This window comes from Nycticebus coucang, chromosome 12 (assembly GCF_027406575.1).
Source record: "Nycticebus coucang isolate mNycCou1 chromosome 12, mNycCou1.pri, whole genome shotgun sequence".
In the NCBI taxonomy this organism is placed as follows: Eukaryota; Metazoa; Chordata; class Mammalia; order Primates; family Lorisidae; genus Nycticebus; species Nycticebus coucang.
This window is the reverse complement of record NC_069791.1, coordinates 32,489,097-32,513,605: the sequence shown is the minus strand read 5'-3', so window position 1 is coordinate 32,513,605 and position 24,509 is coordinate 32,489,097. Positions and strand designations below refer to the sequence as shown.

Sequence of the window (24,509 nt, the reverse complement as noted above, 5' to 3'; positions counted from 1 at the left end):
CACCCAGAAGACCAAAAATCACATTATAACAAAGGTATTTGTACCAGAATGTTTATTGCAGCCCAATTCATAATTGCTATGTCATGGAAAAAGCCCAAGTGCCCATTGATCCACGAATGGATTAATAAACTGTTGTATATGTACACCATGGAATATTATGCAGCCTTAAAGGAAGACGGAGACTTTACCTCTTTCATGTTTACATGGATGTGCTGGAACATATTCTTCTTAGTAAAGTATCTCAAGAATGGAAGAAAAAGTATCCACTGTACTCAGCCCTACTATGAAACTAATTTATGGCTTTCACATGAAAGCTATAACCTAAGAATATGGGGAAGGGGGAGAGGGAGGGGGGGGGGAGGATGGGCAGAGGGAGGGTGATTGGTGGGATCACACCTGCGGTGCATCTTACAAGGGTACATGTGAAACTTACTAAATGTAGAATATAATATAAATGTCTTAACACAATAACTGAGAAAATGCCAGGAAGGCTATGTTAAACAGTGTGATGAAAATATGTCAAATGGCATATAAAACCAGTGTATGGTGCCCCATGATCGCATTAATGTACACAGCTATGATTTAATAAAATATAAATAAATGTATCAAAAAAATTAGTTAATGATACTTATTCTGTTTTATTCACAACATTCAGAATCTTATTCAGAGCCAAGTTCAAAAACTGCCTTCCTCCAGAATGTCTTTCTGTGCAGATATTTATATTCTGAAATCATTGTATAGACCAAGGAATAGAGTTCTAAACACAGGTGTATGAAATTTTATTGACAGACTGTTTAATCATCTTTCTGTAGCTTGTGTTTTGTTTGTATGGCTGATTTATTTTTTTGTAATTATATTGCAGTTCCACACCAGCATCTTGCACGTTTCAATTCCTTCATTATTGCCAGTATCTCTAGACGTGGAAGCTTCTGAAAATTCAAAGCTGCCTTCTAAGCCAGAGACTTCATTTGAAGAGAAGTATGTCATTTATGACCTAATGTTGCAATGTGAATGTTCAAAAAAGCAGATCAACCAAAGACAAGGGTGCATGTTTCTACATCCCATAGAAGTAAGAAATATCAAAGCATCCACTGTGGGGACCCAGAATCAGTTCTACATTATTGAAACCAAAGAAGTGAAACAGAAATAATAGTAGATGAGTTTGGAGAGGTAGGCTTGTCGGCTAGACAAGGATTTGAAGGAACTGGAATTTTTATATCCTAGGTCACATGTGACTGTCCAGGGATTGTAAGCAGAATAGTCACAGTCATGTCCCACGAGGACTTTGGAGGATGGGGATGAAGGGGAGGCAGGAGGAGAATACAGCAGAATGTTTTGCTAACACATTCCAGAATTACTTGTCAAATCTTAAATTTAAGCCAAATAAAACCATTAAAAAATAGATGGCTCGGCACCCGTAGCACAGTGGTTATGGCACCAGCCACATATACCAAGGCTAACAGGTTCGAACCCAGTCCAGACCAGCTAAACAATGACAACTACAACAAAAAATAGTCGGGCCTTGTGGCAGGCGCCTGTAGTCCCAACCACCTGGGAGGCTGAGGCAAGAGAATCGCTTAAGCCCAAGAGTTTGAGGTTGCTGTGAGCTGTGATGCCACGGCACTCTACCCAGGGTGACATAGTGAAACTCTGTCTCAAAACATAAAAAAAAAAAAAATAGAAATAGTTTCTTTTGCACAGTTTTTTTTTTTATTTTGACAATTCTGTTCACTTGAAATATGTATAGTCTTTTTTTACCTTTTAGTGATGGAAAAATAATCCTTGGTCCTGCTGCTGAAACCCAGCCATGCGATAGTCTTTTGTAAGTTATATTGTCTTGAATGTAAAAGATGTTTTTGAGTCTTGAGAAACAGAGAGTTCTGTCATGCTAACAAGAACCAATATTGATAGCGATGAGGCTGTTAAATTAATGAAATGAATGCAGCTGTAATATTAGGTCAGAGGTGGGGGAAGGGTTGTAAATTTACAAAGAAACACCCATTTACCAATATCTCATGCTAGAATTTTGCAAAGGCTAATCCTTTAGCCTTCCTTAATCAGTTTTCATTTGAATTCCATTGCTTTTAATTCGTTTTTGTACTGATATTCTGAGTCCAGCAGAAAAGAATCTCAGAGGATGATGTGATGGCTAGAAAAGCTGAAATCGGTTTTTTTGCATTTTTACTTTTATACACTAGCCTAATATACACGTTTATCCAAGTTAAAGTCTGGCTATAATTAAGAAAATCTATTTTCAGAACAAAACTCGTCAGTGAAATCTTCTCTGTTCTCATTATGATCTTTTACTTTATTTGGTAGTTGACACTTCTAGAAACTTATGTACACATAAATACAGGAAAATGCCTTTTAAAATATATATATTCTATTTCTGAAAGCAAATACATTCATAATCTCTTTCTTTCTAAACTGGTCACATGTCCCTGGCCCTCAATTTTTGAGTAACACCAAGCTCTATATTGTTGAACACTAATTACATGAAAAAGGAAGTGCCCAGATATTTGTACTGTCACTTTGCCTTCACTAGGACAGCAAATGAAGTTTTATGGGCAGAAATAGGGATTCCTGTGTTATGCTTTGATCATAACTATAAAATGAATTGGTTTGCCAGACTTGGAAAAATGATTTCTTTGTGAATTGAAAAGTGAGTCTTTCATTCTTTGAGTTAAAAGGATTAGAAATAATAGTATATGAGTATTTTTAAAAGTTCCTGGTATAAATGTGTATATGCAGAGGACACACAGTCCCTGGGAAACACTGGTTTATCTTCAAATGTTGACATCACAAGGATAGTCCTAAGTATTTTTCCAGCTGTTCTAACATGTGCAGAACATTTCGAGTTATTGGCAGGACAGTTAACCACCCCTGCTTTTAAAAGAAGTAAACATTGTAATTTAGTTAAGCACATAAGTGACTGCCTGATACTGGCTTTTTTTTTTTTTTTTTAAACCCCGATTCAACCCACCCTCAATTTTAGTTTCTTTCCAAGATGTGGCACCAAAGCCACTTATTAATCCTAATCATTATTATTGTTATTTTTAGAACTTCAAGTCTGCAAAAGTCTAGCAGCCTGGGCAATCTGAAGAAAGAGCAATCAGATGAGGTGGGTGCTGTATTTTTTCTGTCTCTTACTCCAAGAAGAAAATATTCATCTTTTCCCATTTCACAAATAAAAGTCTTAAGAAGGGCTTGCGGTTTCTCAAAATGGAAAATTAATAGATGGCAGGGTTAATGATAAATATTAAGTAGTATGAATATTAAGTATTAAAAGTAGTATAGGCTTGGGCGGCGCCTGTGGCTCAGTCAGTGGGGTGCCGGCCCCATATACCGAGGGTGGCAGGTTCAAACCCGGCCCCGGCCAAACTGCAACAAAAAAATAGCCGGGCGTTGTGGTGGGCGCCTGTAGTCCCAGCTACTCGGGAGGCTGAGGCAAGAGAATCGCTTAAGCCCAGGAATTGGAGGTTGCTGTGAGCTGTGTGATGCCACGGCACTCTACCGAGGGCCATAAAGTGAGACTCTGTCTCTACAAAAAGAAAAAAAAAGTAGTATAGGCTTGGCGCTTGTAGCTCAGTAAGTAAGGGCGTCAGCCACATACACTGAAGCTGGCAGGTTCAAGCCCAGCCCAGGACTGCCAGGCAACAATGACAACTGCAACCAAAAAATAGCCGGGTGTTGTGGCGGGCGCCTGTAGTCCCAGCTACTCGGGAGGCTGAGGCAAGAGAATCGCTTAAGCCCAAGAGTCTGAGGTTGCTGTGAGCTGTGACAGCATAGCACTCTACCAAGGGTGACATCATGAGACGCTGTCTCTAAATAAATAAATAAATGAAAGTAGTATATAAAACCCAAAATGGAGACTTCCATAAAACATTGTAGGAAATAAATGAACTTTTATAGTTTAGAGGCAGATGTGTTTTTTTAACTTATCCAATTGTATGTTACAAATACAGAATATATAAACGATTGCTATAAACCTTCAATTCTTGTTGTTGCTTTGAACAGGAAAAGGAGTCTATTCAGAAGCCTTCAGAGGTAATTTTTACAAATTACAATGTAAGAATTTTTTTGTAAATTGCTTAAATGTCTCCAGGAGACCAAAATCCTCAGTGCCTCCAAAATATGCTAAATGAAAGAAGCCAGGCACAAAGATCACAGATTCTGTGATTCCGTTTATGAAGTGTCCAGAATAGAGCAGTCCCTAGAGACAGGGTACAGATTGGTGATTACCAGTAGTGGGAGGGAGGGAAGGATGGGGAGAGAAGGATGATGGAAATGTGTGGGAACTAGACAGAGGTGGTGATTGCACAACACTGGGAGTGGACCAGATGCCACAGAATTATTAACTTTAAAGTCATTTTGTTGTGTGAATTTCACCTCGAGAAGTGACTAAAGAACAAAACCAAAACTGTCATCTGCCATTTGTTCTGTCTGATGTTCTTCGTGATCATGATTGGTCTTCCTTAGAGCTCACAAAAAGCCCATCTTAGCTTGCCAGCTGTTTATTTTACATAACCGTTGTCCATCTAAAGCAAACCTTTCAGTATTTTTTTTTTTTTTTTTTGAGACAGGGTTTCACTTTGTCACCCTTGGTAGAATGCCATGGCATCATGCCTTATAGGAACCTCAAACTGTTGGGCTTAAGTGATTCTCTTGCCTCAGCCTCCCGAGTAGCTGAGACTACAGGCGCTGCCACAGTGCCCGGCTATTTTTAGAGACGGGGTCTTGCTCTTGCTCAGGCTGGTCTCGAACCCGTGAGCTCAGATAATCCACCTGCCTCAGCCTCCTAGAGTGCTAAATGACAGGCATGAACCACTGCACCCTGCCCACTTTACAGCATTTTTAAAGATGTAATCGACAGGTGCTCCAGTTCCTCTTGCCCTTGATCTTCAATCAGTAACCTTTACAGATGACAATCCAAAAGTCAGGCTGCTTCCAGATGACTGCTGGCTCTTAGTGGCTGGGTCACAGGCAGATAGAACTGACAAAGCAGTTCATGGTGACAGCTGTAATTAAAAGTCCTTTTTGTCATCAGTCCAATGAATGGTTAAATGATTTTGACATTAGTATTAAGACATTGACTATAATACCTCTAAGTTGTGCCATTTATAAACTTTCAGTTACTATAAGCAGTAGAAATGTAGAATAAAATAATAACCTTGCCTGTCTACGAAAACAGAAGGGAAGAGATATCAGGGAAATAACAAGCAAACCAAAGCATCTTTGTATGATGTTAAAACAATGTAACGTATTATATCACTATAACTACTACTTCAAATAACCGAAAGGCTCCAAATACAGTTCCTGATTGTGCCTTCATTGTTTTCATTCTTTGGGAAGAATATTTAAAATAACTTAAGTAGAATCTCCTTATATTGCTAGTAGGGAAGCTAATACCTGCTTTCTAGAATAATTATATTGGGCTTCTATTGACATAGGTATAAAAGTATCTGAACAGTATTCTAGCCAAATCTGTGTCATAATTGTTAGAAATTTAAGAAATCTACTGGTAATTATTCTAGTTATGTAATATCTCCATGTGTTTTGACTGATGAGGCAAATGAAATTTGAGAATTTCTGTATCCTAAATATTGAAGACTATAATAATGCACATTGATGATAGACTAGTAGTGAGGAAGGTGTTTTTCTTGTTGCTTTTGTTGTTGTCTCTTCAGTAGCGCCCAGAATTGATTTTGTTTTCAGCTTCTAATGTGGCTTTTGATATTAGTAATCAGTGTGTTAGTTCAGTTGCCCTTTGCCAGTCCATGTCTGTGGAGTGACTGGTTAGCACTGAGCCCGGCTTGGACTACTGATGATGTGCGTAAATGCCGAGCCTCATTGTCCTTGCTCCGTCCCAGGATAAACCTCCTGCAGAAAGCAGCCCATTTGGGAGCCTTCCTCCCAAAGCTCCAGGACATGATGTCTCTGTGGATGACAACCCCTTTGGCACCCGAAAAGCCAGATCTTCCTTCGGCCGGGGCTTTTTTAAAATCAAAAGTAACAAGAGGACAGCAAGTGCCCCCAACTTGGGTACGTATGGCCAGAACGCCTTCACCCCAGTTCCTTCAGAAGGAGGAAGAGAGCACTCAGTCTCTTCCCTTCATTCAATTCTCTTTCTCAGAAATGAAGGTGCATGACTTGGGGGGGAAGGTTAGGGAAACATGTCTGGTGGATTTAACTTAGTGGAATGAAGATGTGTAGACTCTCCCCGCTGCTCTTTGCTATGATGTTAACTTAATGGAAAGACTGAAAATTGTGATTCCCTCTGACTTCATTGTAGAGTTTCCCTGTCTGTTTTGATAGAGGATAAATTGCCAGTGGCGGTCCTCCTGGAGCCCGTGTGTAGCATCAACAGCACAGTGGGGTGCATGCCTGTCCCCACGGTGTGTATTTTGTCAGGAGGAGTCTGATCCATGTTTCATTTTGTCATCCCCCTGTGTTCTCTCCATTGGGCTGCGTGTGATTGTGTGCGTTGTGGGGTATCTGAAGATCGTGAACGAAGTGCCAGTGCACCCACCTTAGGTATTGTACCCTGCATGCCGGCCTGCACCAGCGCTGTGCTCCCAACCCAGCTAATCCCCGCTCTTGGCATCTGTGATCACTAGAAAGCGAGCTGGCAGCAATCGGAAAATGAAGTTCTTTATTCCAGAGTGTTCCTTTCACTTTCTGCTAAAAAGGACTGTGTAGAGGCTTTGCTTCTGAGCCTAAACTCTGTTATAACCCATGCTAAGGACAGCTTGTGAGTAGCGCTGAGAGGACTAGAAGTATGCAGCATCTTGCCGAGTGCAGGGCAGGAGTGTCCTGGCTTGGTACCTTACGGCTCTTTCACCTTTGAAACACATAGCGTCACATACTAACTCCCAAGTCCGTGTAACCCTACTCATGCTTACATTTTCCTAGCCTCCAAAAAAAAAAAAAAAAATTATTTTTACCTAACTAAGATGATTTGTAGAAGACATTGAAGATTTTAATTTTGGCCTAATTCCCTTTGGGAATTATTTTGACATGGAGGTCGTATTTAGTAATAACAGAAGTACTTCTACACGTTATTTGATGAGTCACCCCAAAGTGATTTTAGGAGAGAGGCAACTCAGTTTTTCTCTTCATAGGCACGAAACAGGCAGAAAAAAAATAGTTCTGGAAATAAAAAGTGGAAATATTATTTTAAAGGGAGAATGAGCTAGGCAGCATTTTCAGGGGCATCTGTACCCATCACGGTTGTGGGATTTAAATTGGAAATGTTCCTTTGGGCTTTTCCCAGGTGTTATTACTTGGCATAGGTATCTACACATCTATTCTTGTGGACCAGCAAAAGTGACTTTCCTCTCGTTTGCAGCCTTAATGTCTAGGATGAACACTGGATGCATAAAATAAATTGCTCTATTCAGACAACTATTTTCAAATAGACTTTTGCATTTTTCTTAGAAGAACTATTATTAATGCTAAGAGGCAAATGCTGCTTACTACAACCTAGAATCACAGCTATGCTTTATACCAAAGTCAACTTCTGCAACTTGTATACCTTGCTAAGACACTGTTCCTGTGATTTTTGCACAACTTTTACTTTCCTTCGTAAAGCATTAAATCTCATCTTGGAGAAAGCTGGTGTGGGATCATCCACTAGGAAACAGCTGAAAGAACTGAAATAGTTCATGCTCAGAGATCTGGGCATGACAAATGTGGATGTTATTCTTTTAAGGTAAAATCAGCAGGCACTAAATCAAAAGTTGATTTTCTCTATATCACAGGAAACACGCATATCCAATCCTGTTCATTGTTCTCTCAGTACCTAGACACAATAGATTAGAAAACAGTTCTTAAATAAAGAATTGCAGAAACGTGATAACATATTTTGGTGGAAACACCAAAAGAGAAGAAGGAATCAAAGGAAAATGACAGCCAAGCACAGTGGCTCACACATAAATAGTCTCAGGATTTGAGGAGGCTGAGCTGGGGAGGATGGCTTGATGCCAGGAATTTGAGACCAGCTCGGCAACAGAGTAAGACCCCATTTCTTAAGAAAAGAAAGGAGGATGACATATCATCTAGAGTATCAGCAAGATATTAATGTTAAAAAGATTTGAGAGAGAAAAAGACTCTCAAGGAAATTGAAGGGTTTGTACAGTCCCAAATATCCCTAACATACTAAACTGAGAGTATACACAGTCAGAGGCTGAGGCTGGGGAGAGAGGTGAGGCCCAGAGATTTTAATAGGCCACCAACTTATAAATGAGTAAAGCTATTATTTAGTGCTGAGCTTAGAGTTGGGTGAGCTTGTCAGGAGATCCTGCAGCATGAACTTAGGACAGAATCTTGGAGCAGAATGGAGGAGGAAGAAAACAGGAATAACACAGCAAAGAAGGGACTATGAGTTGACACATCTAGGAGAGTGTCATGACAGGAGGCTAAAGGAGATGGTTTTAAAGGCTGCAGGAGGTGGCCAGCCTACCAAGGACTGCAGCCATGTGGAGGCTAGTTCTAGTATGAATTCAGATCACTCAGGGAAAGAATATGGCAATCTTATAACACTCTTTTAATCTTCAAAAGAGTTGAGATTTTAAGTTTATTAACTTTACTTACAAACTGTAGAATGTACATTTTTAATATTTACAGGGTATTCTTTGTAAATCAGTGATTTATAAGCCAACAGAAGAAGAATACTTAACAGTTGCTAAAACCAAGAAGATTAACATCTAATCATGTTCACACCACATTTTAAAATTCATTAAGTCTTTATTTTGTTCTTGGAATAGCTGAAACCGAAAAGGAGACAACAGAACACCTAGACCTGGCTGGTGTGTCTTCTCGACCAAAAGGGTCACAGGGGAACAGTCCCTTCCCAGTATCTCCACCATCTCCAGATTCTAAAAAGAAATCCAGAGGTATCATGAAACTCTTTGGAAGGTAAGTAAAAAAGTGATCGAGTAGAATAGGCTGTGTCTTACATGTAACTCAGATGTAGGAATAATTGGAAGACTGGCTGAAAATGGGTATGGAATTGTAAGACTTTTATATTCCTCTTATGGAAGGAAGTTTGTGATTTGGGATCCATTAATTCATTGGGTCTCTAAAGTTTAAACTCAAATGTCTATGTTAATGACACACAAAAAGGATAGGCTCTAGTACATGTGCTGGCTAAAAATGTTCTGATTAGCAAGTCTGAGGCCTCCTCAAGTCTAATAAGGCAATGTGTGCTGTGTCTTCCTTAGACTTAGGAGAAGTCAGTCAACAACCTTCAACCCAGATGAGATGTCTGAGTCAGAATTCAAAAGAGGAGGGACAAGGGCAACTGCAGGGCCCCGCCTGGGTTGGTCTCGAGATTTGGGGCAGTCTAACAGGTAAGAACAGCCAAACTAATGGACTTCTGCATCTCTGCCACTCATCAGGGCCTCAGGAGCTCCTGCAGTGTTAGTTCCAATCAAAGTCATTGCTTGTGCTGTAGCTACTGGAAGGGTTTTCATCATCTTTAGAGTGGGGCCATTTGTCAGTGATTGATGAGCAACTATATAGAAGGTGAGGGCTGGTGAACTCGTGGAGGAGCCAGACCTAAAGTGTCACCATCTGAACCATTAGAATGGTTCTAGGACTGAAATTTTACATGGACAGTAATTATAAGTATTCTATAGCCTAGCTTCAAAAACGTGGGGTGGTGTAGTGGTTAGAGTAGATTCTAAAATGGGCAACTTGGATTTGATTTCTGGCCTTAGAGTTTTCTACCAGCTGGGTGACCTTGAAAAATGACTTCCATGCTCTGTGCCTTAGATTTGCCGTCTTAGTAATTAGTACCTACTCGAAAGGAGGATTGAGTTAATTAAATGAGTTAATATGTGTTAAGGATATACTTAACTGAGTGTAACTGCTTAATAAACATTGGTGTTTGATGTAGTCTGTGAAAGCACTTAAACACATAAATTCTATCAGAATTCTTAGATTTACCAAGACTACATAATGTTTTACCAGTTAGGACTCTAAGATTGGCCAGAAACAGTGGATCACGCCTACAGTACACTTTGGGAGGCCAAGGCCAGAGGATTGCTTGAGGCCAGGACTTCAAGACCAACCTGAGCAACATAAGCAGAATTTGTCTCTATAAAAAATAGAAAAAGTGGGTGGTGCCTGTGGCTTTTTGAGTAGCGGCCCCATATGCCAGAGGTGGCGGGTTCAAACCCAGCTCCTGCCAAAAACTGCAAAAAAAAAAAATAGAAAAAGTGCCTGTAATCCTAGCACTTTGGGAAGCCAGGGCAGGTGGATTACCTGAGCTCAGGAGTTTGAAACTAGTCCAACCGAGAGCGAGACCCTGTCTCTACTAAAAATAGAAAAACTAGCTGGGTGTTGTGGTGGGTGCCTGTAATCCAGCTACTCTGGAGGCTGAGGCAAGAGAATTGCTTGAACCCTTGAGGTTGCTGTGAGCTATGATGCTGGCACTCTAGCCTGGAGCAACAGAGTGAGACTATTTCAAAAGAAAGAAAAAGGTCGCCAAGGTGGTGGTCCACTCCTATAGTCCCAGCTACCTAGGAAGCTGAGACAGGAGGATTGCCGGAATCTCAGTAAGCTGTGAATGGGCCACTGCACTCCAGGCTGGGCAACAGAGCAAGACCTTATCTCTACTTAAGCAAAAGCAAAAGCAAAAAAAAAAAAAAAGAGTCTTAAGTACTTCCACACTCTTATCAAAGTGTAGGGTTGGTTTATTAGCTACTGCACTGACTTACTGAGCATTAAAAGAGTATAGTTGCCAATCATAAAGTACAGAGTGTTAATACCAGGTCTTTTAAAAGAATAATGGGCTGAACACCTTTAACACAGTCCCTCCCACACAGCAGAACACTGGACACAGGTTTCATCGAGGAGGAAACTCGCTTTGTCCTTCTTCAAATACCATCCAGTCTCGTTGGCCATATGTTCTCTTTGAACACGGCAGAGTTCAAAGAGAACTAGTTTACTAGTTTAGAAAAAAAAAAAAATTGTTCATGATCACATTTTTTTCCAAACAGAAATGCTATTTGTTTGTCTCAGTAAAAGAAAACAGGAATCTTTTGATTTCGCTTTCCTATACTGAGTGACAGCTTACTGCCCTCTCCTCATCAATTACCATCTGGAGAGAAATTGTAATTCTGCTAAAGTTAATTCAAATTAGGCTTGCGTTTTTTACAGTCTATTGAGTTTCTTGTTTGGGAACCCGATCTTCAAACAACATTGGTTGACTCAGGTTCAACGATTTATGTTGGTTCAACTTGGTCTTTTTCTATAGAATATAGTTTTCCCGTAGCCCATTAAATCTTTCATGGTTTCACTGAAATAAAGACAGTGTTCTTAGAAGGTAACTTTCAACTCTGGTACTACCTCCTCCCATAGATTAAAAAAAAATTAAGGTTTTTGTGGTCCAGCATATATCATCAGGGAATTTCCTCATCTATTGAACGCACAGTTGTTCAGAACCAGTGATAAGCCAAAGGTTTGGCTTTGGATTGTTTTTCATGGAGTTATTCACTTTCCCATAGTGACTTGGACATGCCATTTGCCAAATGGACCAAGGAGCAAGTGTGCAGTTGGCTCGTGGAGCAGGGCTTGGGCTCCTACCTGAATTCCGGCAAGCACTGGATTGCTTCTGGCCAAACACTTCTGCAGGCTTCTCAGCAAGATCTAGAGAAGGTGACTGCTCTTCTATTTTGTTTATGAAAGGGATGCTGAGGGAAAGAGTGTATGAATGTAGGGTTGTTTTATAGTCCAGGAGGGGATGCCGGTGAAGCCAGTAAGTTTTCTTGAAAAAGTTTGGGTTTTAGCTGCCTCATGCTTATGGAAACTTACGCCTCTGGGCATTCTAAGGAAAAATAATTATAGAGCCAGAATAATAAGCCTTAAATTCATATTCCTCCGAATCACTTTGTGACTGTCAGCGGCCTACATGGTATCTTCCCAATGTAACACACGCAGTTCAGGTTCACTTTGCAGAAGGAACATAAAGCACCCTACATCTTACGTCCAATTATTGAAAATATCTTCCCAATTATCTAGTATTCAGTTCAAAATAAGAGTAAGATTCCTCTGGAGCATGCTATAGTTCCTATCTTACAAAGAAAATGAGTCCCCAGGGGCGCCTACCATAATACTGAACAAATTGTAGCAGTCTTTCCTTTCTGGGGCCTTTCGTTCAATAACATTTTACTAGCCCAAGTTACCATTCCAATTTAATGAAGAACTGGGTCTTTAACGCTGGCTTTATTTGGAGTAATTTACATTTTTGTCAGTGGCATCCTTCCTCTACGGATAGCATTGTAAAGTCAGTGTTGCTGTTCTGTTGTTGCAGGAACTTGGAATCAAGCATTCACTTCACCGAAAGAAACTCCAGCTGGCGCTTCAAGCCCTGGGATCCGAAGAAGAAACCAATCATGGGAAGCTAGATTTCACCTGGGTCACGAGTAAGAGGTTTTATTCTTTAAAAAAATAATATTATATATAGCGGCATCTTCTTTTTTCATCATAAGAACAGGTGTTTTGTGGCACAGTATTGACCCTGGTTTCTCTTTAGGATGGTTGGATGATATTGGCCTCCCCCAGTATAAGACTCAGTTTGATGAAGGACGGGTAGATGGTCGAATGCTACATTACATGACTGTTGTAAGTGATTGCTTGTGGGGCTTGGGGGAATACAACTTCTTTTCCTCTGACAAATACAAAAATACTGTAAGTAAAATATAATGTTTTCACAATGATTCCATCGGAGTTTGAAGGTGTTGCTGAAGGGAGAGGTGGGAATATTTCCTGTGAAGCTAAAGTCGTAGCATTTGATGATTGCAGGTGCCTTGGGATAATTTGAAACCCCTATCTGAGCTAAGTGAAACCTCCTTTAAACCAAAGTTAATTTTATGTATGTCCAACAGTGTCAACGTTGAAGTGTATACTTTGTCTTATGTTTTCTTTTTTTTTAAAGTGTCAGCTTTGAATGAGTGCATTTTATGGTATGTGAATTATATCTCATAAAGATGTTTTAAAAATAGAGAGAATGCAGACTGTTGAAGCCCTGGCCATTTCTAAGTTGTGTGTGCAGTGACCACTCGGAAGAGGCTGCCCTTTGACCTGACATCCACATGGACTTATGTTCTCTCTTCCCTTCTACTTTACACAATAGTTAAATGAAACTTTCTCCTCCTTCTCACTTCATTCCAGTTCAGCTAGGGCAGAAGACACGGAGGGCAAAGGAGGAGGGAGGAAAACTAGACTTTCATTCTGGTTTCTGTCCATTTCTCCCATAGTGGGAGAGAGAGGTTCTGGGAGAACTTGGTTTTGGATTCCATAGTATTAGTACTGTTCTGTTTAATTTACTTTAATTTAAATATCCTTTTGTGAACTAGGCTGTGGAAGCAACTAGTGAAAGTGCCTTCTACTCTAAAAAGTGGAAAGTTTTGAACAACCAACCTAATTAGGCATTTCTCAATATCAAAGAAATCTGGAGTTCAGCACATGGGATTTGTTTTCTTCTCTATCATTGAGGCCAAGTCCTTACCTTGGTGGGCATATCAAGGCTGAAAAGAGTAAATTACCTTGAGAAATTTAGCCTTAAAAGTCCCAAGGCACAAAAAGTCTGTTTTAATGTGATATTTTAGATTGGATCCTGAAATAGAGCCTAGTGGAAAAACTGGTGAAATCTGAGTTAAGTCCGAAGTTTAGTTGATTACGTTATTGTGTATATTAATTACTTAGTTTTGATAAATGTCATTAGTTATACATATGTTGATATTAATGGAAGATGAGTAAAAGGTATATAGAATTCTATGCCATATTTGTCAACTTCCATACATTTAAAATTATTTAGAAATAAAAACTTCTTGAAAATCCAAAAATTTAAAACAATCACTAAAATTCTGCTTTGATTTAAAAAGAAAGGTCTTTCCTTTTAAGATCCTTTAAAGAATTTCAAAAATAATTAACATGTTATTTACCTTATAAACATTATATATTTAGTGTTTTTTCGAATCTAATAGACTTTAATTAGATGAAAATAGCTTACATCAAAATGTTTACAATGGATATCCCAATCTTAGATTAAAATATGTTAAATACTGGCCAGGTACAGTGGCTCATGCTTATAATTCCAGCATTTTAGTTGGCCAAGGTGGGAAGATGCCTTGAGACTGGGAGTTGAGGACCAGCCTCATCAATGTAGTAAGTTACCCTTCTCTACAAATAAATAAATAAATAAAATTAGCCAGGGCAGCGCCTGTGGCTCAAAGGAGTAGGGCGCCAGCCCCATATACCAGAGGTGGCAGATTCAAACCCAGCCCCAGACAAAAAACTGCAAAAAAAAAAAAAAGAAAAGAAAAGAAAGAAAAATTAGCCAGGCTTGTGGTACACACCTGTAGTTCCAGCTACTTGGGAGGCTGAAGTGGGGGGATCCTTCAAGCTTAGGAGTTGAAGCCTACAGTCAGCTGTCTACACTCTGGTCTGAGCCACAGAGCAAGCCCTGTCTCAAAAAAAAAGAAAAATATATATATATATATATTTAAATATGATTTCTAACTTATGAGATACTACTTTTCAGAAATTAATCCAGAAAAAATTATGGAAATATTTTTTGTTCAGTTAGTAGCCCCAAGAATTTAAACCGATTGTCTAATATTTTAATCTTAAAAGTGTTTCTGTGTAGCTTAGTTTTTTCCTTTTATTTTTCATAAGAAAAGTGTTATCAGAAAGGTGTGTCTAAAATGGATGTTTATTTTCTGGGCGCGTTTGGAAGTAGACTGGTGCTTATCTTGACACTGCCCCCCAAATCACCTTCTTCTGAAATAATTTGCTTTGGTGTGTTTGGCATATTTGAAAACGTTCCCGATGGCCACAGATGGGCGAAAGTTTTTCCTTGAAGGGTTTGATTAGTTATATAATATATGATAAGTATAACTTCATGTCTCCTTAACTCTCACCAAAAGCATTGCACTGATAGACAAGGTTTTTCCAAAATTGTTCACAATGTCAGCTAGATAAAGCATAATGGTCTAAACAGAGGATTTTTAGGGCCCGAGAATAGTCTAACACCATGGTTCTCAACTTTCCTCATGCCGTGAACCTTTAACACAGTTCCTGTGGGTTGCGACCCACAGGTTGAGAACCACTTTAACAGGAGCATTTTTGTGATTTTTCCCCAAAACTACAATGTGCTTTAGTTCAGAAAAAAACTGAACACCAGTGAACATCACTTGATCTTACCTGTCTGCTGCAGGTAAAGTTCTCAAAGCTCAGGAGGAAACAAAGGAATTCCATGGCCTCTGGAGGGGAGGGAAACCTTTGGGAATGACATTAACCTGGGCTTCGGGAGAGGAGTTTGTTCAGAACAGGACAAAGGATTCTGTTACTAAATAAAAGCTTTGAAAACACAGACAAGCCCTTGGGCATCTTGGTTTGAGGGACTCTTCTCCTTTTATTCCAGCTTTCTGAGGTTTCCTAAGAAAATCTCCTGCGATAGGCCAGCACAGTGAGCTCCTCTTTTTCTCTCTTCCAGGATGATTTGCTGACTTTGAAGGTTGTGAGTGTGTTGCACCATCTGAGTATCAAGAGGGCCATCCAGGTCCTGAGGCTCAATAACTTTGAACCAAACTGTCTACGGAGGCGGCCGTCTGATGAGGTAGCATTTTAAGATTGAGGCTCCGAGGCGGCACCTGTGGTTCAAGGAGTAGGGCGCCGGTCCCATATGCCGGAGGTGGCAGGTTCAAACCTAGCCCCGGCCAAAAACCACAAAAAAAAAAAAAAAAAAGATTGAGGCTCCGGCTGCACCTCCACGCATATGACTGTCCATGTGTGTAAAATTAAGACCCATTTCTTCTCGGAGCCTGCAGGAGAAGGTGGCAGCCTCAGCCTCCAGCCTCGTTTGTTCTTTGACTTTGTTTTTCTGTACTCCTTCCTTTCCCGTCCCCCACCCCCAAGGTGGTTCCACCTGTGAAACTAACACCAAAGAGTGTTTTTCAGTGATGCTTCCTCCTTTTCTTAGGTGTGTTTTTTTTCCTGCCTCTTTAGCCCACAGCCATAAATACCACAATAATGAAGTTCTTTTCCAAAGCAATATTTATTAGTATGAAAGAAAGCTTGAAATTCTGTGATATAAATTCTTTAAAAGAGAATTCAAATCAGCAAACACACTTTTTCTCCTTTCCTAAAGCCTTGAGTGGAATTTTGAGTAACTGTGCCCCATGGGGCAGGCTTCTTAGAACATGCAGCTTACTATTCAGGATCCTGTGGCCAACAACAACTGAAGCTCTGGGTGGTTGTTTGTTCCCATAGAACAGCATCACCCCATCAGAGGTTCAGCAGTGGACCAACCATCGGGTGATGGAGTGGCTGCGCTCCGTGGACTTGGCGGAATATGCCCCCAACCTCAGAGGCAGTGGTGTCCATGGTGGACTCATGGTAAAACTCTGTTTCAACTTAATGTTGACTTATTTTGTTTCCTTTAGTCTAATGAGTAGGATATAACCAGTTTGCTTGTCATAATCCTGAAATCATCTGATCCATCCTTCCTGCCTTGTGTGGGATTCTTTCCTTTCAGAGTATTTTTATTTATGTCACATAACTCTAGATTGCATTTGAGCCCAGTTCTCTTTTATTGTCCTCTTTCGTGTTGAACAACATCTAGCCATTCTCATAGGACCATGTTTTAAAACCCCTGCAAAGATACAGATTGTATTTCTGAATATTGATGTCGCTTGCCTTAGGGGCTGGCTTCCAAAGACAGCACCCCAGAGATAAAAGCATTACAACTGATGTTGTAATGCCTGAAGTCTGGATTTCAGGACCAGCTCTACCACTCAGTAACTCAGGCAAAGTGACGAAAAAAGATATGTAAAGATCAAAGTCCATACCCTGACCACCTCACTGGGCTGTTGACAGGGTTGTTGGAGATAACTGAAATGAAAGAGCTTTGCAGATTGTAAAGCACAGTGCAAACATGTACGACCCATGGTGCCTTTGAACAATCTTACTTTGGTTTTCTCTTACAGGTTCTAGAACCTCGTTTTAATGTAGAAACAATGGCTCAGTTATTGAACATCCCACCAAATAAAACTTTGCTGCGAAGGCATTTGGCCACTCATTTCAACCTTCTGATCGGTGCTGAGGCCCAACGCCAGAAGCGAGACGCCATGGAGTTACCAGACTATGTACTACTGACAGCTACGGCCAAAGTGAAGGTTGGTTCAAGCTTGTACCATTTAGTCACTGCCTGAAGCAGTGGCTCAGTTTTGACCATTATCTGATCTACTATCTTCTGAGGTTTACTAAATTTTATAGATGAGTTGAAGGTATATCTTTAGGAGTAATTGAGAAAATGCATTTTTGAAGGTTTCTGCCAAGTCATTTATTTTATTAGGGTTAACAGTAATAAAGAGCACGATGGTTTCTGTGATTGATTTATTGCCAATGCAGAGAGCCCGAGACTTGGGCATAAATACTGGTTGCAACTATCCTATTTTTTCTATGGCCAAGTCAAATACAAGAGGAAGATTTCTCCTTGCACAGATTTAGCTTGTCTGGCTTATAATTGACCAACATTGCAAGTTAGGAAAAGATACTTCAGCAGTGATTCAAGGAAAAGTAGCAGAAACTGGGTATTTCCTAATTTACTTAAATTTGTGGGTCTTACCAAATCGGATTATTGGTTCTTCTTTGAAATCATTCCTACATGTTATCTCAATGAACTTAATGTGGAGATAAGATTTACCAACTCCTCCAGAAATATGTGCCAAGTTCTCTTTTTTTTTTTAGCCCCTCTATCTGCCTAAGCACCTTCTCTTTGGATCCTTTAAATGATGTGTCAGGTTTGAAAACTCTGCAGAAGTCTGTTCCAGTTAAATTCTCAGTTGTTAGACTGGATCACTCTTTCCTTGGAGTTTCTCTTCTAAGCATCACTGGAAGTTTTTTCTCCAAAAGAGTGAGAATTCCTGTGGCAGTCACAGGTCCTGTGTGGCAGCAGAACAGGCATATATAGGATAAGCGTAGCCTCACCCAAAGAGAAAGTAAAGACCATTTTCTTTTGCTGCTCTTAGATCAGAAAACCTTGAAAGATTGGATTCAGCCCTGAGAAATCCATTGCATTAAGTCCTGTCTAATCAAAATTAAGGTTCTTGGCATATTTTGCTTATCAGAGTGACCACCTAGTTGATGTGAATAAGAATAAGATTTATTTTCTGAGATTCGTAACAAGGATCATTTATCACATTTAGATGAATCACTTATGTGACTGGGATGCTCTTGTTTTTGTTATAGAAATTTTATCATCCAATTGCTTTTCTCTATATGACAGAGTAAATAATTAAATTATACATGCAGTGGAGGGGAGGTGCAAAAAAATTAAATGTTAGGCTGGGTGTGGTGGCTCATGCTTGTAATTCCAGCACTCTGGGAGGCTGAGGCAGGTGGACTGCTTGAGCTCATGAGTTTGAAACCAACCTGAGCAAGTACGAGACCCTGTCTCTAAAAAAATAACCAGGCATTGGGGCAGGCACCTGTACTCCCAGCTACTTGGGAGGCTGAGACAAGAGGATCACTTGAGCCCAAGAGTTTGAGGCTGTTGTGAGCTGTGACACTACAGCACTCTACCAGGGGCAAGAAAGTGAGGCTCTGGCTCAGTGCCCATAGCACAGTGGTTACCGCACCAGCAACATACACTGAGGCTGGCAGGTTCGAACCTGGCCTATGCCAGCTAAACAACAATGGCAACTGAAACAAAAAATAGCCGGGCGCTGTGGCAGGCACCTGTAGCTCCAGCTACTTAGGAGGTTGAGGCAAGAGAATTACTTAAGCCCAAAACTTTGAGGTTGCTGTGAGCTGTGACTCCACGGCACTCTATCCAGGGCAACATAGACTCTGTCTCAAAAAAAAAAAAAAAATTACACATTATCCATCCTTGTCTTGTGAATTTTCCAAATCTCTGGATGTTTTTGTTCACTTTTCTTTTAAAGCCAAAGAAACTTACCTTCAGCAATTTTGGGAATCTGAGAAAGAAGAAACAAGAAGACGGTGAAGAATTTGTCTGTCCAATGGAACTGGGACAAGCGTCAGGAAGTGCATCTAAGAAGGGGTTTAAACCTGGTTTGGACATGCACCTGTATGACGAAGACGATCTGGACCGACTGGAGCAGGTAGATACAATCCTATATGCCTCCCTGAAAGGGCTTCCCGCACGCAGACACTGAGTGGAAACTGTGCACACTGTGTCTGCTAATCAAGGATGTTTTCTTCAAACAACTAAATAGAAAGATGATAAAATATTAGTAAACACTTTGAGATCGCTTACTACCTTCCACGTACTATGCTAACTCCCTACTAGATGTTAATGCTCCTGGTGATCTTAAGACAGAGTCTTAAAGATTTAAAGATAAGAAAACCGAGGCATGGAGAGTTTATATGACTTGCCCAAGGTCTCCCTACCTATTCTATTTACCTATACATCCTGTATTAGGGAAATCTACATATTAAGACAGGTCGTGCTACCTAACCTTTTCAGATTAAGCTCACTGGACTACATGTAGCTCTCTAATCAGCTATCCTTTGGTATTGTTACCCACGTCATTAGATTAGGCATGTCAGTGAAATGCTGCTTCTGATTTTTCACTTCAGATAGTTGTAGTGAGAGGAAATTACCATAAAGTGTTCGTTCTTCCTACCCTATTCAGTGGCGTTTGCATTGTTTCTTTTAGACTGTTGTTCATTTAGCTGACTTCCCTTGAGATTAATTAAATGAGTCACGTTATGGTTTGTTCTTTACAGATGGAAGATTCAGAGGGGACAGTAAGACAGATAGGTGTGTTCTCTGAAGGCATTAACAATCTGACGGTAAGTTGGTGAAACGAATTGAAAATGTGATTCTAAAAATATCTTTCAGAATAGCCCCAAAGGACTGCACGTACTTTGGAGAATGCATAGTTCTGAGGTCTTGGCTGTCAGGGTGTGACTCCCCATCTCCTTGTTTTCCAGCACATGTTGAAAGAAGATGACATGTTTAAAGACTTTGCTGCCCGTTCCCCCAGTGCCAGCATCACAGATGAAGACTCAAATGTTTGACCCAGCACCGGGATGAACACGAAGAGCTTTTAGTCTTTCCTCCACTTCCTTCTGCAAACGCTCGCAATCTACATACAACAAGCAACAGATTGCATATCGTTTGTTGTTCCAAATAGAAATGGAAAGTAGGGGAGACATGCCAATTCTGAAGGTGCCATGAGAAATAAGACACTGGTGAATGAGAGTGTAATTGTTGTTCCTCTATTTAATGTAAAAACCTGTGATATATTCTATTTAAAGTGTTGCATTTAAGATGAGTATTTTACCGTAGTGTTTTCATTCATATCTACAGTATGGAGGATTTGGGGGAGCAGGAATTGGTGTGCAAATGATTTTGTCACATCCATGTTCACTGCAGCCATCTAAGTAGGACATTATGTGCTTTCAAAGTAAGTATATGGAATTCTTTAAAAAGCATTCAGTGTACTCACTAAATGCCAGCCACACCTCTACTTGTCTCTTATTATCTTTTTATATATTTTTCTAAATATGTGTATATATATATATATAGTACATAGAAAATAGACCTTTTATTTTGTGACATAAAGAGGATGGTGAAAAGATCACATTTTAAAAAATATATGGTGACCAAAATTTCCGTATACCAGCTGGTTCCTGAAGAGGTCAGAATGATCTTTCTTTCACCACAACTGAATTTTAACAATGTTGATCATTGAGACTAAATTCATATATGTGAAACATCCCTTTTTCCATGACACATCACAAAATTGTTGAACAGTTAAAGAATTTCAGCCTTACGCTTGGGTCCTTTTACCTCAGAAGGAAGAACTTGAGGGACATTAGTATATTAACTTGAATATATCCAGAAGCCCTTCTCCCCTCCCCCCCAAAAAAATTCGTAGAAATAATTTCTGAAGAAACCAAAAACAACACAAAAACCTTTACAGTATTAAGTTTCCTATTTTTTCTGTCTGTTAAATACATCATTACATCAAAATACTAAGAGTCTCTATCTAAACACATGAAGTATACATTTCTCAGGCTATCAATGAATGGAGAATTTTAAAAGCTGAATATTTATCTGAACATTTTGTTTCAATCAGAGCTCAAAAACACTGAGGCTGTAAAATTAGTTTTATCATGGCTCTTTCATGAGGATAAAATGTAGTTCATGATTTTCTGTAGCTACCATTGGACCCAAATATTTTGAAAGAAAACAGAAAGCTGCAACAAAAAAAATTACTGTTTTTTTTTTCTTTTAGGAGTATTAGAGAAAATTTTCTCTTTATTATTCAGCGCGACGTAATAACTCGTGATAGCCAGCTGTAGAAAAGACAGTTTTTCACAGTTTGAGGTGGAAGCAGGCAGTTGATCATATGCCAGAGGACTTGGTTATAGTAAACTACTGTATTTTGCTGTATATAATGCATGCTTTTTGGCCCAAATTTTTGAGAGAAAAATAAGGATGTACATTATACATTGGGTGATACAGATAGGAAGGCCAGCAGGCCCCCCTGGGCTCCACGGTGGGAGTGCTGGCAAGGTAGGCCACCTGGAGGGGTTTGGGATGCCTGCGCAGGCCCCAGGGACCTTCCCAGCTACCTATAGGCCAAGCGGCCTTAAAAAGCTCCCACCCAGGGGCTAATTTGCCCCTGGTTCAGAATTCAAAATAGATGATAAGTGAATGAAGGAATAAATGATGAAAAAACGAATGACAAGTTCTGTATGACAGAGAGGGTACACCATCCAGATGCGTTATCAGCAAATGGAATTGTGCAGTGCAGCTGGGAGGGAAAGATATGCTGTTATCCTCCCTGTCTCGCTGATCTAAACTGTGCAGTTTTACTCATTCCAGATAATAAAAAGTCAGAAAGTAAAAAAAAAAATAAAACTCCGACCCGCCTGCCACACACATGACCACCTTGGCCAGGAGGGTCCCCAGTGTGGTGGGAAGGGAGGGGCCCTCAGGAGAGAGGGCAGAAGGCTTCACAGAGCAGGCAGCTGCGGAAGGGGGGGGGCGATCTGCATGTTTACCAGGGGAGGATTAGCCCTCCCCAGATGTGTCTCTCCCAGCTGAGAGCTGGCCACTTTCTTGAGAGTCATTTTCCTGAAAGTTTGGACCAAAAACTTGGGTGCACATTATACATGGGAACACATTATACATGGCAAAATATGGTATATCTTTTAAGTCATCAGCAAGTTACCAAGCTATTCAGCAAGAAACCTGTAATATTAATTTATTCCTACCTAAAATGATTCTATGCTAATAATAATTTTTTTTGAATCCTACCATTCATTATTTAATACCTGCATTGGCCTCTTACTGTATTGGGGTTTTATTTTAAGATGACTGTGTCACCACTAGAAAAACTCAATTTGTTGTTAGAACCTGGAGACTGTTGCAGATGCCAAATATTCTCTATTCAGGGCAATATAGCATAACTGATGAATATGTAATAAGCTTAAAATTTTTTTGGTGATGTATTTTATCTGCAAAATATCATCCACTGCTGGTATTACCATATGAAAAGAAATAAAGTCAAGCCTCATATTTTTATCATGGTTACTTCATTTTCCTTTGTGCACAGTAACAAATTTTGTTTCTGACATAGGAGACAGTAACACAAACTCTTTGCAGTTTGTAAATGACCAGAGGTTCATTTGAGTGGGGTTCATAACATGTATCCACAGAGAGACATATGAAGTCTTCCTCTGAGGAACTGGTCTGAAAGGAAACATAGGCAGGTGAGCTGGGGAATAAGGAATCATGGCAGAAGGGCTATAGGAAAGTAAACAAAAAGGAATCACCTACAAATTTGAAGAAATTAGTTATAGGAAGAGGTGTTATGGGTCTTTGAAGACCTATCATACTATTTTTAATTCAACCATAATTTGGGAAAAGGAAATCGATCTTGGAAGAGATTACTAAAGATTAAAAGTAGGGACTATCACCTAGATAGAACAAATGTTTTGTGTGAAATTTAATATCTCTAACTTAATAAGCCAGCAGGAACCTATGACCACAACACACCCAGTTGACAAACAGGGACACCTGTTTGTTTAGCTGTAAGTATATATACTTAACTACACCAAGTCAGCTGTAGAGTTAGAAAACTGTGCCTTATGAACAGATGTGACTTCATGGCAGAACTTTTGCTTTGAAAAAGGTAATTCTGACCAAAGTTCACACATTTGATACTTGGGAACACTATTGATTGGGCGCAGAGAAAATGGGGCAAAAAGCATCGCAACAGTTGGCTCTGAAGGATGGCAACGAGGTCCTCGGCATTTGTGAGGTGGTCAGTGGAGCTACAGTCCACGCAGCTCAGAAACTGAAGGAGTATCTTGGATTTGAATATCCTCTGAGTAAACTCTGCCCAGCCACAAATACTCTGAATGAGATCTTCTTAATCCACTTCATCACTTTCTGCCAAGAAAAAGGAGTGGATGAATGGCTTACCACCACCAAGATGACCAAGAACCAAGCCTTACTGTTTGGGGCAGATTGGATTTGGACCTTTTGGGGATCTGATAAGCAAATAAAGCTTCAGCTGGCAGTACAGACTCTGCGGATGTCTTCTCTTCTTCCTGTGGAATCCAAGCCTGGTGACCCCTCCAGTCTAGAACCAAGGGTAAAGGAGTCGCCCTGGAAGAAAAGCAGATTTGATAAGCTGGAAGAATTCTGTAGCTTGATAGGAGAGGATTGTCTGGGCCTGTTTATCATCTTTGGTGTGCCAGGAAAGCCTAAGGACATCAGAGGAGTTGTCCTGGACAGCATCAAAAGTCAGATGGTGGAGAACCGCCTGCCAGGGGGAAAGGCCGTGGCTCAATTTGTCCTGGAAACCGAAGATTGTGTCTCCATCAAAGAGCTGCTTGGGAACTGTCTGAGTAAGAAAAACGGGCTGAGAGAGGTGGGCAAGGTTTATATTAGCATCCTCTGAAGTGGATATGTGTGATTTGACCACCCTGTAAGATGACAAGAAAAACATATTTTATTCTAATAAGCAAGTTCATCTACTTGCATCCCTCTTCAGCCTGGTATATATTTTTCTTTTTCTTTTTTTTTTTTTCATTGATTGAAAGTGATTTCCAGGGTTAAAGCATGTTGCTATCACAATTACAGAGAGATAAAACACGCTGGCTGTATTTCAGGCAAATGTAAAATCTTTTATTCATTTTTTTCAATAATAAAAATAGGAGGAGAGAATAATAAAGTCATACTTAAAAGTTGATTTGCAAAATGTGGTGTTTTTGAAATAAGTGTGGTGCTAAAAAGTATGAAACGTGTTTTTACTGCGGTTGGTGGGAGGTGGATAGGGCGAGGTGGTGGGTAAGGCTACAGAGCTGGTTCGATTACACTCGTAGTACCAGTCCCAGTTCAGGACTCCAGTGTAAAACTCCCATCGATGTTTTCCTCTAACCCCGTCCTTGCTTCACCCACTCCCTAGCTGCTTCCTCTGCACAGAGCTGACTCGGATGGGATTTACTTTGGG

The 24,509-nt window shown here is 40.1% G+C and overlaps 2 protein-coding genes across 7 annotated transcripts in view; both read left to right on the top strand.

Annotated features, from left to right (window-relative positions):
* Nucleotides 1–20,899, top strand: part of PPFIBP1 (PPFIA binding protein 1) — a 172,047-nt gene extending 151,148 nt beyond the window's left edge. For 4 of the 6 annotated variants that reach the window (XM_053554060.1, XM_053554059.1, XM_053554058.1 and 1 more), the window contains 17 exons: nt 863–978; nt 1,766–1,822; nt 3,061–3,121; nt 4,018–4,047; nt 5,871–6,042; nt 6,502–6,534; nt 8,766–8,916; nt 9,222–9,350; nt 11,511–11,661; nt 12,317–12,428; nt 12,539–12,627; nt 15,503–15,625; nt 16,279–16,404; nt 16,995–17,183; nt 18,954–19,133; nt 19,762–19,827; nt 19,969–20,899. In XM_053554060.1, coding sequence (XP_053410035.1) covers nt 863–978; nt 1,766–1,822; nt 3,061–3,121; nt 4,018–4,047; nt 5,871–6,042; nt 6,502–6,534; nt 8,766–8,916; nt 9,222–9,350; nt 11,511–11,661; nt 12,317–12,428; nt 12,539–12,627; nt 15,503–15,625; nt 16,279–16,404; nt 16,995–17,183; nt 18,954–19,133; nt 19,762–19,827; nt 19,969–20,055 — 1,872 coding nt within the window. In that variant the 3' untranslated portion in view covers nt 20,056–20,899. The remainder of the gene's footprint in view (nt 1–862; nt 979–1,765; nt 1,823–3,060; nt 3,122–4,017; nt 4,048–5,870; nt 6,043–6,501; nt 6,535–8,765; nt 8,917–9,221; nt 9,351–11,510; nt 11,662–12,316; nt 12,429–12,538; nt 12,628–15,502; nt 15,626–16,278; nt 16,405–16,994; nt 17,184–18,953; nt 19,134–19,761; nt 19,828–19,968) is intronic. The other 2 variants (XM_053554056.1, XM_053554057.1) reach the window with 2 other exon arrangements.
* Nucleotides 20,900–21,038: 139 nt separating this feature from the next.
* Nucleotides 21,039–24,236, top strand: REP15 (RAB15 effector protein). The gene has a single exon (XM_053554083.1). It carries the CDS (start codon nt 23,247–23,249, stop codon nt 23,955–23,957), a length of 711 nt encoding a protein of 236 aa, XP_053410058.1. The 5' UTR covers nt 21,039–23,246; the 3' UTR covers nt 23,958–24,236.
* The last annotated feature ends 273 nt before the right edge of the window (nt 24,237–24,509 follow it).